General features: G+C 37.2%; 2 protein-coding genes across 4 annotated transcripts in view; one reads left to right on the top strand and one right to left on the bottom strand.

Moving 5' to 3' along the window:
- Positions 1-1,105: 1,105 nt before the first annotated feature.
- Positions 1,106-5,441, top strand: LOC107855441 (protein CANDIDATE G-PROTEIN COUPLED RECEPTOR 2). Its single transcript, XM_016700461.2, has 6 exons — positions 1,106-1,582; positions 2,831-3,022; positions 4,603-4,762; positions 4,861-4,963; positions 5,059-5,140; positions 5,228-5,441. Exons 1-6 carry the CDS (start codon positions 1,268-1,270, stop codon positions 5,303-5,305), a joined length of 930 nt encoding a protein of 309 aa, XP_016555947.1. The 5' UTR covers positions 1,106-1,267; the 3' UTR covers positions 5,306-5,441.
- Positions 5,442-6,280: 839 nt separating this feature from the next.
- LOC107855400 (DExH-box ATP-dependent RNA helicase DExH14) overlaps positions 6,281-14,468 on the bottom strand; it is a 44,502-nt gene continuing 36,314 nt past the window's right edge. For all 3 annotated transcript variants that reach the window (XM_016700402.2, XM_047413871.1, XM_016700404.2), the window contains 4 exons: positions 13,561-13,731; positions 7,182-7,331; positions 6,986-7,117; positions 6,281-6,654 (listed from right to left, as the gene is read on the bottom strand). In XM_016700402.2, coding sequence (XP_016555888.2) covers positions 6,580-6,654; positions 6,986-7,117; positions 7,182-7,331; positions 13,561-13,731 — 528 coding nt within the window. In that variant the 3' untranslated portion in view covers positions 6,281-6,579. The remainder of the gene's footprint in view (positions 6,655-6,985; positions 7,118-7,181; positions 7,332-13,560; positions 13,732-14,468) is intronic.

Raw genomic sequence — 14,468 nt, 5'->3', positions numbered from 1 at the left:
AGGGATATTTGTAAGAAGTATTTGAAGAAATTTATTTATGAGTATTTAATTTACTTATTATATTTAATACAGTGTTTTCTTAAAAACAAATGTCTTCCGCATATTTTTAGTTGGTAATAAGGGTTCTCCTAACTACTTAAAATAACATAGGTGTCCGCACAATCTGTTAATTTGAATCGTAACATCAAAATATAATTAATTATCAACATTTTATCTATATTACATAAATTAAAATTAAAAAATATATATCATCATCCATCGATATCTGGTTATAGTAAAAGTAGTCTGTTGGAATTGATAGTGGAATTGTCTGAGTGGAAGATCATCTCGTTTTGGGAAGTTTCCTAATTCAGAAAGTAACAAAAGCTTCTGAATGGAATCCAACTACTTCCACCAAATGCACCTCTCCTTATCTTCGCTTGTCAATTTTAAATTCTCCATCCACTTATTTTATGTGTCAATCTTATTTACTTTATTCTTTTGTTTTATGTGTAATCATTTTATCGAATGTAAAATTTTAAAAATAAATATTTTTTCTATTTAAAAGAGAATGATCTATTTTAACTTGACATAAAATTTAAAATAATATAAAATATTTTTGAATCTTATAATTTTTAATTAAAGTTGTGTCAAATGTATCAAAATATCCTTTAATCTTGTGGTTTTAAATATGCCACGTGAAAAGTTGAAATTAAAAGTCTCATCTGGACATGAAAATCATAATTTTCTGAAGTTGGAGTTGGAGTTCTGTTTGACCATGAATATAAATTAAAGTTGTTTTGACATTTTATGAGATAAGTATGAGTGAAAAAAGTGAAAACGACTAAAGCTGTTTTCACTTTTTTAAATACAATTTCGAAAATGTATTTGAAGTTTTCATGGCCAAACACATTTTGTTTTCACTAAAGTGAAATAATTTTTTTTTTTAAAAAATAATTTTTATGACCAAACGGCTACAAAATATATCCAAAAAAGGAAAAAGTCATTCTTTCTGAAAAGAATTAAAGTAGGTTATTTTTTTGAAACGAAAAGAGTAATAACTTTATAAAATTATCTCTTTTAAAATTTGTTTTAATATTATTAAAAGTAACATTCTGTTTGGACGAATAAAAAATAAAATGGCTAAACATAATAATGGAGGGAGTATTACCCTCCAAATCATTAATAGTATCGTTCGATTCACTTAAATATTTCCTATTTGGTCCCTCCATCACCGACGCAACTTCCCTTTCGATCTTCCTTCCTCCGATCATTATCTAGGGTTCCGATGATCTCATCTTCAATTTTAAATTCGATCACTGAACCTTCATCTCCAACCGAACCAGGACCGGTTCGAACCGGAACCGGAACAGCCGGTTCAGATCACTTCATATCCCGGTTTACCAGCTCAGCAACTGATTGCCATGGGTTCTGGCACGATGCGGCACTGGTGTTACCGACGGCCTTGTTCGTAGTGTACTTAGGGTTTCATGGTAGGAGTAATGTTAAGAAGCTCACTCAGCGTCGCTCGTATGTTATGATTGGATACTATGGATTTTTATGGTTTGCTGCTCTTCTAAATCTTGCTTGGTGCTTTCTTCAGGTACGTTTCCATTTATTTGTCTTACTTTTTTTTTCAGTACATTTTGAAAAGAATGCGTCCTTTCCCTTTTTGACATAACTTACTTTCCTTTTTACTCCATTCATTCTATAAAAAAGAATGAGTCATTTTGACTTAGACACGTAGTTTAAAAAAATAAAGAAAATAGTGGAATCTTATGTTCTTAAATTAAAGCTATCACCTTTAATCTTGTGGTCTTCGATATGTCATATGAAAAGTTGGAATTAAAGCATTGCCTAATAAAGTGTGATTCTTTCTGAAACGGACTAAAGGAAAGTAACTTATTCTTTTTGGAACGGAGGGAGTGGTGCATTTTGAAAAGAATGTGTCTTTCCTTTCTTTGACAGTATCTTACTTTCCTTTTTAGTCCATTTGAAAAAGAATGCATCTTCACTTCTTTTGGGGGCAATTCTTTGATTTTGGTTTTTGAAGTGACATGTTTAATACCAAAAGATTAAATAACATTTTGATACATTCCAGGTAGCTTTTAGTTGTAGTTTAAGATTAAAACATATTGTTTACTTTATTGAACTTCGTGCCAAATCAAAATGAAACAAACAAATTGAAATAGAGGGAGTATTTTCACTTCCATTAGCTCGACGGTATTTATTTCTATTTCATATTACGCTTCGTAATTTGTTCACTTACATTTCTATGTAGTTTATATTTCCTAGAAAAAAAGAAGGTGATAAATTCATGTTGCAATTGAGACCTGAAGTTAGATGCTTTTAAACCTCTCTAAGGCAATATTGTGGAAGTTGACATTGCTTGTCCTGCCGGAACCATTAAGGAGAGCCGAGGGAGAGGAGTTGCTCTGTAAGCTGGGGTCCTTAGCTCGAGTTATTGGTTTTTAGAGTGTGTTTGGGACTATGTTGCTCGGACTCTTCAAAAATGTCAACGGTTGCGTTTCGCATTCTCCAAAACTAGTGTATTTTTGGAGAATCCACCACGGGTGCAACATCGGAAGTGAAGAGTCCACGAAACTTAGGTTTGGGAATGTGATTGAAAGTTTGTCGTTTGTTAGGTGGTTATTTGGGCTTGTTTGCTGTAAATTAAATTGTTAGAAGGAAAAGGGTCTATATCAGAGTTTGAAACCTGTCTCACCTTCTGTATCAATGCTGTTATGGTCCATGTATTCCTAATATTGTTGTAGTTGTAAACAATAATCTTTATGTACTTCTGTTCCTTGGAAGTGTTATTGCTTCATCCATCCAAATTGTTGCAAAGCAGGTATGGCAGTGCACCCCAGGGAAGCAGGTGGCTTGGAATCTCTTGTCATTGTTTGGAACGTCTGCGATGTTATTTCTGGAGATTAGCATAGTGGCATTCTTACTTCAGGAGAATTATGCAAGCTGTTTGGAAACTTTAACACATACTTTCATGGTTTCAGGCCTTTTTGTCGGTGCAGATTTATTGTTAAAGGTGAAGATTTCTTCATCTTGTTTTTTTTTTTTTTCGTCTTTTGACTAATAAAGCAGTGTACTTGGTGAATGCACTAACGAATTGCACCCAGATACAGAGATCCGTATTTCCAGCTAGAGCATAACCTATATCTCAAAATTGTCCCCCATTAGCCAATTAAAGGAACCCATTAAACTAAGTTTGCCTATAACTGAAATCTAAATGGAAGGAAGACCCAGTATTCAGCACCAGAAATGTGGTTAGATTTTGTTAGTGTATTTTTGGGGTGAAACTTTGTACAGTCTCGAATCCGTTTCACTGCATTCTTCCCCGAGCGGAAATACCGCGTGTCTATTTGTTCCCGTTCAAATATTTATTTTATTGCTACCATGTTTTCCTTTCTCCTATGTGTGCAGCGCCTATGACTGAATTTCCATGAATTTTCCTTTTGTACTGAAGCTTAGATGAAGCAAATAACAAGTTTGATATTTGACTTAGTTTGCCTGAGCTGATTTTTTATTCAAGGTTCTGCCCGCTGGATGTTCCTTTGGTTGCGAAAATAACGTAGTTCTCCCATCAACTGTCCGCCTTGTTTTCATCTTAAGCTTATTTGAAAAGAATGTGAAAAGCCTCAGAGTATTGGGAGCTGTAGTTTCCAGTTTTAAATTCGTAGTGAGAAAACGCGAATTAAATACTACATGGTAAACACACACTCAAGGAGAAAGCTATTATAGTGTAGGGAGAAGATTGTTGGGTCTGCTGTTCTTGGTGGACATCACGCCCGTGCGTCTCCTTACTGTAATGTTTGAGCTTGGCTCTGCTCACCGTTTGTGCTGCGTGAACCTCCAGAGAAGTGAACACTTGGCGGAGGATCAAGATCTTGTGCTTTAACAAGCCATGCTAAATCTGTAATTGCATTTCATGGAAGATTGTGGTGCTCCAATGAGACACAAATTTTTTATCTCAGTATGATGGGTTAAAATTCTTTGAATTTGAGGAAGGCGCCTTGTTTTGTCAGTTGCTGCAGAAGCTTTTCTTGTAACAAGAGAAGTCAGTCTTGTAACATAAGTGTTCTTCTTATCCTATTAGTAGTGACATCCATCCAGGGGTAGTCCATCATGATTGATGAAGATTGGATGCAATACTTCCAGAAATCAGTGAGTTTGATGCTGTTGTGCTTTTAGGACATGGGACATGCTAGTGAAAGTTACTGCTCTAAATAATGCAGTTGCGAGAGAGAAAGGGTGAGACAAGTAATTCATGCGTGCCCGGCTTGGATATTTGTCAAGATTTCTTAGTATATTGTTCTCTACTAATCACTCGGGATATGTTCCCTAACCCACAAGTCTTAAGGCGGAAACAAATAAGTAGTACTATGCAAAAGATGTTGGAGATAGTTCTTCAATTTTACTTGGTTACTGTTTTATTCATCAAAAAACTTAGTGCTGCATAGTAGGAAGCAAGGCAGAAAATATTTATGCCCCAGAGTTGTTGCTACTTTCCGGAACGACCAAATAAAGCTTCACGAATTAATTGTATAAAGTGCATTTCTGATTCCTTTACATGGAGGCTCTTATGTGCTTTTCCCGTCTTTTCATCAGGTAATTTTTATATTTGGATTTGGTGTTCCACTTTTCCTTGACGGGGAAATAGCTGATAGGGGAAAGTGGGGTGTCTGGTTCATCAACAAGCTTCTTCTTACTGCAGCTTATGGCTACATATTATTTGTGCATTTCTCAAAGTGGAGAGATAAGTTGCCTCGTAAGTTAGATTTTTGATATCCCCTATGTACCCTCTTCCATTTTTCCGATCCATCTCTTTGTATTAGTTCTAACATACAGTGTTTTCCATTTATCCAGCACGGCCAGCCTTCTACAATTATGTCATCGTCATGTTTGCAATCACTGCTGTAATGTTATTTGCCTGTGGGCTTGCAGGCATTAGGGTTGGCGTTGGACTTTGGTATAGACAAGTTTGCTTCCGACACTTGATACTCTTCCAAAATCAATTGCGTCTTTTCAACTGAATTGACATTTTTGAATCATTCTACTTTGCAGGTTGTATAATTTGGCAGTAGTATGTTATCACTCCCTTTATCTTCCATTTCTTTATGTGACGTTCCTGGCTGATTTTTTCAAGGTGATGTACCCAAGCTATGTCTCCGACTAATTAGTTATTTGTTAGGCACAAATGCAAGCATTCTCTCATTTTTTGTCACAATTGCAGGAGGAAGATTGGCTTCTGGACTGTGCTTACTACTCAGAGATGAGAGATGCAGGATTTTTTGATGCAGACTGGGAGTAAGCTTGTAAAACTGGTAGACAAATAAGCAATTCCACTTTGTAATTGTAAATATTAACTGGCAGGTTCTGTGACAAACAAAACCAATATTTATTCAAGTCATTGGATGGACTAGCTGACACTTATTTGCTGGTTGAAATTACTGTTCCACTTGGCGGAGAAAAGATCAGAAACGGATAACTAAAATGTTATTTCCAGTGCAGTATTTTGAAGTGCTCATGCTAACTAATTATTTGGTTTTAGCTCTTCCATTAGCTAATTGTTCAGCTACAAAGGTTCACCTTCACAGATTATGAAGTGTGTTAATCGCTTATCCTCCAAATGATTAAGTTACAGCCGCTCTGTACAATGTCGAGGTCCATTGTAGCAACAACAGCATACTGAGTGTATTCCCACATAGTGGGGTTTGGGGAGGATAGAGTGTACATAAACCATACCACTACCTTAGATAAGAGGGGCTGTTTCTGATAGACCCCCGGCTTAGGACTAACAACAGTCCCAAAACATAACAAAATAAACTAACGCCACTAGCCATAAGATAATACTGCAGTCTCCAGCCACAAGATAATACTAAAAACTATTTATCCAAAATCATAGACGTCACTCAACACCACCCTGAACAAGAAACTTCTGATACAAATAAAAGAACGCTCCCCTATTGTTATTGACGCACTCTCACCCTCGACCCTACCTTAATCCGTGTCCTCCATACCTTCCTATCAAGGGTGAGGCATTAACCTTCAGAAATACATTTAAGTACTGTGCTATGATCTGCCAAATGTACTCTGTAGCTGAACATCCACTTACAGCCATAACGAAGAAACGATTTTGCACCACAAAGAAGATGGTAAACTGGTATTCGACATATATTTGTGGTGATTCCAGATCTCCCTGATCTACAAATCTGTTATTTTGTTTGTTTACTTTGTTCCCCCCAAAAACTCTTTAAAGCAATAACAAAATTAAAAAAAAGGATAATAGCTGGAAAAGTTGAATTACATTGATTAGGACGTACATGGGACTTTCAATAATACCCAGATGTATGTATGTGTGTGTGTACAACTGGATCTACATAACATAAATTAAGGATGACGATCAACTACTCAAAAAGAATTACAAAGCAATATCTCAACAATGTCTGTGTGCTAAAGTAGACATTAACTGATTGGACAAAAGAAAGAAAGAAAAGCAAGAAAAGCCTTTTGTGCTATACGAAGTCAAATTTCGATTTGGGAAGCATTGCAATTCAATCTGGAGTTGCTATAGCTTCTTCGAGATTAAGCCAATCCTTCAATCGAGTGCTCTTGTTCAAACCCAATATAAGAATCCGATACGAGAATGAGCTTTATCCCCTGAAATTGAAACACCACAACTTTACAGTCTTAATAAAAGAGGTATTACATCTTTCTATTTGCACAGAAAGAGAGGGACTTGTCATACTCAAATCTCCTAAAAGCAGACGTGTTATTAATTTCTCCTTTTTTTTGGAGGTGGGGTGGGGAGAGGGGGGACCAGGGAGAAGAGCAGGTGTTTAATTTCTCAAAGACCATATAATAAGGAAATGACTGCTACTGGGACATCGATTCTAGTAGAAGAGGGGGAAACATTAGCTCACTGGTTTACCTGGCAGGTTAATTTAATTCCAAAATAAGTAGTGTATATACTATATCATCAGATATCAACCTGGAAATTGGTCAGCGTGGATGGCAAATCCATATGCGTTTGCAGACGACCAGAGAAAGACGCTCTCTTCAAAGCATACAGTTCACTCGCAGAAGGATTACAAAGGACTAACCACCAAGCTTCATCTTTTACCTGCAAAGAGCAAACTGTAAGTGTATTGCATGCTCCAGATTACAAAACCAGCAGAAGTCAATACCTTTGGATATCGTGGGATAAAAGCTTTAGCTGTTCTTCGCTGAGTATTTGCATCTTCCAATCTAATGTTCAAGGTAAAAATCTCACTACCACTAGATTCCTTTTTGTGAATTCTAAGTCGAACTTGAATCTGAGGGAAATGCCGCATATCCTGTCCAAAAAGTGGAAGTACATGAATCAGATATGCAACTAGTGTACACGTTACTAGACTTTCTAATACTCGCCATACACAGTACAAAAGTGAATTTTGACAAATAAAACAGATAACTAGCACATAGAATGATAAGAGTATCCTTACAAACTCAAACGAGCATAAATCAAGAGATCCTTCGATTTTCTGAGAGGAAACAACAGGAGGACCCAAAAAACCATAGAACAAATACCCACAACTGACGTGAGAGGTAGGAAAGACGTTTTAGAATTCATACAAAGTATGGTAAAAGAATTGCTTTCTGGAATGATAAATGGGTTGGTCAGGAACCTTTGAAGGACAGTGTTCCAGAATTTCATAGATTGGCTAAGAGTACTGATGCCTCTATCAGGGAAGTCACAAAACAACACGGATGGAATTTTATCTTCACAAGAGGGCTAAATGATTGGGAGATGGAAAGATTGACTTCTTTTTTGCAGATTTTAGAAGGGGTGAGAGAATTCAATGATAATGAAGATGTTATAGTATGGAAGGACAAGGGGAAGAAGGTGTTCACAGTCAAGGGTGCCTATGCTTTCTTTAGCAATGAGGGACATCATTCCAGTTGGACTTGGAAGCAAATCTAGAAGGCAAAGGCACCCTTAAAGTAAGCTGCTTTTCATGGTTGGTGGCAGAAAAGCCTGTTTAACTCACGAAAAACTCCAGAGAAGGGGTATGCAGCTCGTTTCCATATGTTGCCTCTGCAACGCAACAGCAGAAGATAACTCTCACCTTTTTTTACACTCTGTATATACTGCCCAGCTGTGGCAGCTATTTCTGGCTCTGGCTAACCTTAAACGGGTTATGCCAGGAAACACTTTTGCTAGCTTGGGATCAAGCTGGAAGGAATGTAAAGCAAAAGAAATGGTGGAGGACAATTCCTTTATGCATTTGGTGGACCATCTGGAGGGAAAGAAATGGCAGATGTTTCGAGGACAAGAGTAATCCGATACAGAAAGTGCAGATGAACTATATTTTGAGCTTGCATTTTGGTAAAGATTTTGTATAGAAGATGCTGACGGCATCCTAGATTTTTTGGAAGCTTTGTGAAATGTACATAGGGTTTCCTCTTTTCTTTGTACTACTGTTGCCAGTACAATCTTTTTGTACCGATGGATACAAAGTTACTATTCTCCAAAAAAAAAAAGAAAAAGAAAAAACAAGTGTCCAAAAATTGGTCTTTTGGCATCAAGCTGGGACAATAAGTCGGGAATGCTACTTTAACAAGGTTCTGCTGAAGACGATCAATTCTTTTGAAGATACAATTAGTAAATACAAATGTGCTCTCCCTGACATCTTAAGCTTTTAGATGAGATGGTAATACAATTTAACATAGCATCGGAGCAAACAGAGGTTTTGGGTTCAAGTCTCTGTCACCCATTATCAAAAATGAATTTCAACATGTTTGATCCATAAGAAAGAATTAGACCCCACATTGGGAGAGCGTGTTGAAGAGATAAGTAAATTGTGAGAAATATATCATTGAATTGTTGTAACTACATTATTACATTGAGGCCCTATTATAGACACTACATTCCAATCCTTTTCCTAATAGGACACTACATTACAATCCCTTACAATCCTTTTCCAAGTAGGATTCTATATGATATTCCTATTCCTACTCATATTCTAACACCCCCCTCAAGCTGTTGTACAGAAGACATATGTACCAAGCTTGTTATGGATGTAACTAATACAAGGATCGGTGAGGGACTTGGTGAAGATATCTGCAAGAAAACTGATAAGGACTGCTTTGGACATTTGAGAGACCTCAATTGAAATGGAACAAGCTGAAAAAGTGATCCGAAAAGTAGTAAACATCGCCGGAAAGTCAATGTGTCGCTAGAAAATCGCCAAAAACTGGTATAAAATATAAGGGCCATCTTAAAATCAAGAGATGAGTAGATCTTGAACACGATAGTCACCAAAGAACTGGCCGGAACATACTGATGAGCCGAATTATTAGATTTGATGGTCGAAAAGTGGTCACCATTTGAGAAAAAATTATACGGATAGGTCAGAATGATGGCACGATCCTACTGAGAAATATAAATTATATGGGTAGAGTTGGAATGAAGACACGACCCAACTAAAAAATAAAAATTATATGGGTAGGGTCGGAATGACGACACGACCCTACTGAAAAAGAGAAATTATATGGGTAGGGTCGGAATGACGACACGACCCTAGTGAAAAAGAGAAATTATATGGGTAGGGTCGGAATGACGGCACGACCCTACTGAAAAGGAGAACTTATATGGGTAGAGTCCGAATGATGGCACGACCCTACACAAATCAGATTTGAAGAGTCACCATAAAGACGCACAATGCTATGCAACTCAGATTTGAGAAATTAGTTTGAAAAGATGCACGATACTATGCAAATTAGATCTGAGAAAGTAGGGAAAAGAAGTGCGGTGGCCTAACTTTTGCTAACATGATCATTGGCCGGACGGGCGGCATATATGAGTTATAGCCGCCCGACGGCAACGGAAGCTCTTTGATTCTCTACCAAGATCGTAGAGGCTTTGATACCATGTGAGAAATATAAGAAAAAAATATCATTGAATTGTTGTAACTACATTATTACATTGTGGCCCTATTTATAGACACTACATTCCAATCCTTTTCCTAATAGGATACTAGATTACAATCTCTTCCCAAGTAGGATTCTATATGATATTCCTATTCCTACTCATATTCTAACATAAACAAAAATGTACTCTCTAAAAGAAATGGTTACACACTTAATATCCCTTCATATACTTGTCGATGTTCCCCATATCATTACACAACTTAATTTACAAATAATCACATATTCACATATGATTTATAGTTAGGGCTGACAAAAAGAAAGCTACTGGTACACATGCATTATGCAATATTTTCTTTTAGAAAAGAACCAATTCACACTAAAGTTAAGAACTAAACTATGTAGTTACCTCAAAAAGATAAGGACTAAATTAAGATGACTGATCAAAGGAAACTGTAGTAGCAAAGAACTAAATGGACTAAGAATTAGAGCAATCGCGTGCAGATAGTCCCTCTTGCAACTTCGAAAAATTAATTACCACTCAAAATAGATCAAATGATTTGTCGAAAAAATCCTGGGATGAGGTTCAGTGGTTTTGGTCCATCAGGACTAGAATGCCCCCCTCCAGTTTTGCTGTTCAAAGATGTTTCAGAGTTGGATCATGATCATGTGATGCTAACTTCCAACATGTTAGTATTTTTCTATCATTTAAATATGTCAACATTAAATGCCTAGGTTTCTTCTGGGTCCAATTCCAATATGATCCCCACACTTCATTAGCCCATACTGCTCCCAAAAGGATTCCTATGGTTAAAAGAGTAAGTTGTAAACTAATAACTCAGAACTCCAATAATCCAATTGCTGAATCAATTGGGACCTGTAATCAGGGGCGGATCTATTCATTGTGGTGGGGGTGGCACGTCACCAACAAACTTCGACAGAAACTCTATGTATACTGATAAAGTCAAATATTAAATCTGCCACTAATAATACCATAGCACTATCTAGTGCAAGTGGCAAAGCGTCACTTTTGTTGCCCATAGGTCGTGTGTTCGATCCCAGTTTGCAGCATTTGTTTTTTTATTGCTAACATAGTCAAATATTAAATTTGTCACCCATAATACCAAAGCCGACACTTTTGTTGCCCATAGGTTGTGTGTTCGATCCCGGATTGCAACATTTGTTTTTTAAAATTATTTTTTGTGAAGCATTGTTTTGTTTTTTAAAATTATTTTCGGTGAAGCATTGTTGACTAAAACAGGATAACAGACATACATTCTACCATTTAAATGAATTATGAATATTATATTATGATATTAGTAATATTATTGAAAGATCAAGTTTTGTCATTTTATTATTGTTTTTTTTTAAAATTAATTGATTGGTTAATTGTCCTATATATAAAAAAATGAATAATTTGATTAATTTAATCGATAAATAGTGGCGGAGCCAGAAATTCAGTGAAGTATGTTTAAATTTTATTCTCAGTATGTTAAGAGTGTGCAAAATTAAATATACACTCATTATGATTAACATTTAACCTCTTTTCACCACATAATTTTCCGACGAAGGGTGTGCATTTGACCAACCTTTATCGAAGATGACTCCGCCCCTGTCGATAAGTTTACTTGGCACCCAGAGAGTCCGGATCCTGGATCCGCCTCTGCCTGTAATAATTTTTAGCAGAAAAAAAAAGAATTTTCTGCAACATTTCACCTAAGAAAAATGACTCGTTTAGAAAAGCCTTTTCTTGCTTTGATCAAAACGAGATAGGTTAATGAAGCTTGAACTTTTTCCAGGTTTGAGAGTTCAAGCTTCATCACTTTTTCCTTTGGAACAAAATCGTAGCTATTGACTGTCCCTCTACATCATCTTGAACCAACTTCATCTTGTCCTTTCAACACAAAGACCCTATTTATTAGGCACTACATTCCAATGTTTTTTCAACTAGGACACTCCATTATAATCTTTTTCCAAGTAGGATTCTGTATGTTATTCCTTCTACTCATATTCCAACACTCCCCTCAAACTGGTGCTTACAAGTCATATGTACCAAACTTGTCATGGATGTATAATTAATACGTGGATCAGTGAAGGACTTGATGAAGATATCTGTAAGAAAATTGGTAGGGATTTCGGGGGATGTCTAGGTGATCGTAGTTGAAAAGGAACAAACTGGAGAAGTGGTGGGAAAAGTAGTAAACATCGCCGAAAATTCGATTTGTCGTTGAAAAATTGGCGGAAACTGGTATAAAACATATAAGTCATCTCAAAATCAAGAGATGAGTAGATCTTAAACAAGAAAGTCACCGAAAAACTGGTTGGAATATGCTAACGTGCCGGATTATTAGCTTTGACAACTAAAAAGTGGTCAAAATATGGGAAAAATTATATTGGGTAGGGTTGGAATGACGACCGACCTTGCTAGAAACGAAAAATTATATGAGTAGGATCGGAATGAAGGCACGAAAAATTATATGAGTAGGATCGGAATGAAGGCATGACCCTACTGGAAAAGAGAAATTATATGGGTAGGGTAGGACATTCCGCACAACACTACTAAAAAGAGAAATTATATGAGTAGGATCGGAATGACGACAGAGAAATTATATAGGTAGGGTCGGAATGACGATACAACACTACTGAAAAAGAGAAATTATATGGGCAAGTTCGAAATGATGGCACGACCCTATGCAAATCAGATTTGAGGAGTCACAGAAAGACGCACGAAACTCTGAAAACCAGATCTGAGAAGTCACCGGAAAGATCCACGGTGCTATGCAATTCAGATATTTTTGTACTGCTCTTGTTTTCGTGTCTCTTGTTTCTTTTTTTTTACTATTCACTATTTCGTATCTCGGTTATGCCACCCACCCTGTTTCATGTTCTACTATGACCTTGTTAACTTTTCTCCACCTTGAGCCCGGGGTCTATCGGAAACAGCCTCTCTACTTCCTCGGAGGTAGTGGTATGGTCTGCGCCTCCCCAGACCCCACTTGGTGGGAATACACTGGATCTGTTGTTGTTGTTGAGAAAGTAGACCGCAAAGATGCACGAAGAAGTAGTTCGGAGAGATGCACGATGCTACACAAATCAGATATGAGAATGTGTCTGGAAATCTCACATTGATCGGGGAATGGAGTGGCGGTCTACTTATATGGACTTGATAATCCTCCCCTCATGAGCTAGCCTTTCGAGTTGATTTAAGCGCAGGTGCCATATCTTAACATGGTGGTATCAAAGCCAAGTCCATTCCCGTTTGGGCTCCCTATCCATGTGCCAGTTTGGCCTTGGGTGTGGGGGGGGGGGGGGGGGGGGGATTAAAGTGGGTGAAAGTCCCACATTGATCGAGGAATGGAGTGGCGGTCTGCTTATGTGGACTTGGGGAATCCTCCTCTCATGAGCTAGCTTTTGGGGTTGAGTTAGACCTAGGTGCCATATCTTAACATAGTCGAAGGTTGAAAACTATACAAGTAGTTGTGTTGAAGTTAATCTCTGAAACATGCCTTCTAACCACGTGGAGTAAGTTCTACTCATAGATGTTTGACACTTGTTCAAAACAAACATTCTTAGGGATGCAATAAATCAACAAAAAGTTCAGGGAGATGGGGGAGATGATTTTGCCAAAACACCAACTACTAAAGCTAATTGGAACACCTGATAGAGTCTCGAGGCAGCTGAACTCCCGGTGATAACCCGCAAAGATTCTGAAGGACAATCCAACAGCTGCTGGATACTAGCAATTCCTTTTTTATGCAATGAGCTGAGTAGATCATCAGTCATGCATGGTAGCATCCAGAGAGGAGAGTCCCTATCAAACCACAAGCCCTGTAGATTACACAAAGACAACTAATCAAATCATGCTCAAGGACAAAGTCCAGTTGCTAATGAACTAGCTTATAAATTATAATCAAGGGAAATATTTTGCAAGAATACCAAGAACCTGTTTAACACCACCATTTGAAAGATACTCTAAATGATAAACCAACTACCCCTCAAACCCAAGCTAGTTGGACCAGTTCAAAATCATCTGCATCTTTTCATCTCTATTCGGGCCAATTTCATTCCAATTCTAGAACAATTGTCTTCTAAAACAGAATTGGGGTTCTCAAATAACAAAGATTCTATAAATCTTGAATTTATTCCTATGTCGACAAATAAGTCTTTACCCGAATAAGATGCTCCTAAAAAACACTGAGCAACTTTGACTGCATAACAATGACAACCAACAATAGATTCAGACTCCTAAAGGGCTGGTGTGGGACTGTTCACACCCCCTAATGACTAGGTCTGGACATCTGGTGCATGAGCAATTTAATATTAGGGCCCAAAGTTGGAAAATGAGAATTGAGGTTGGTCTTGCCCTGATACCATGTGAGAAGGCACTAGAAAAATATTACTCCCTCCGTTCCTAAATATAAGTGCTCCTTTTACCTTTTGATTTTGTTCCTAAATAAATTTTTATTTACGTCTTCAAGAATAAATTGGTCATGTTCTTCCAAATTTACCCTTGCTTAGATGTGTTGCAAATTGCAATATAGCTCAGCTCTCATCTCTTGGAATTG

Source organism: Capsicum annuum, chromosome 6 (assembly GCF_002878395.1).
Source record: "Capsicum annuum cultivar UCD-10X-F1 chromosome 6, UCD10Xv1.1, whole genome shotgun sequence".
Classification (NCBI taxonomy): domain Eukaryota; kingdom Viridiplantae; phylum Streptophyta; class Magnoliopsida; order Solanales; family Solanaceae; genus Capsicum; species Capsicum annuum.
Note: the sequence above shows the minus strand (reverse complement) of the source record. Positions and strands in the feature narration are given on the sequence as shown.

Bases quoted from the DNA above. Each gene is read 5' to 3' on its own strand.
- LOC107855441 (XM_016700461.2), top strand. From the start codon at position 1,268: ATGATCTCATCTTCAATTTTAAATTCGATCACTGAACCTTCATCTCCA. The intron at 3,023-4,602 runs GTGAAGATTTCT...TCTTTTCATCAG, and splicing joins GTGCAGATTTATTGTTAAAG to GTAATTTTTATATTTGGATT. The intron at 4,964-5,058 runs GTATAGACAAGT...TCTACTTTGCAG, and splicing joins AGGGTTGGCGTTGGACTTTG to GTTGTATAATTTGGCAGTAG.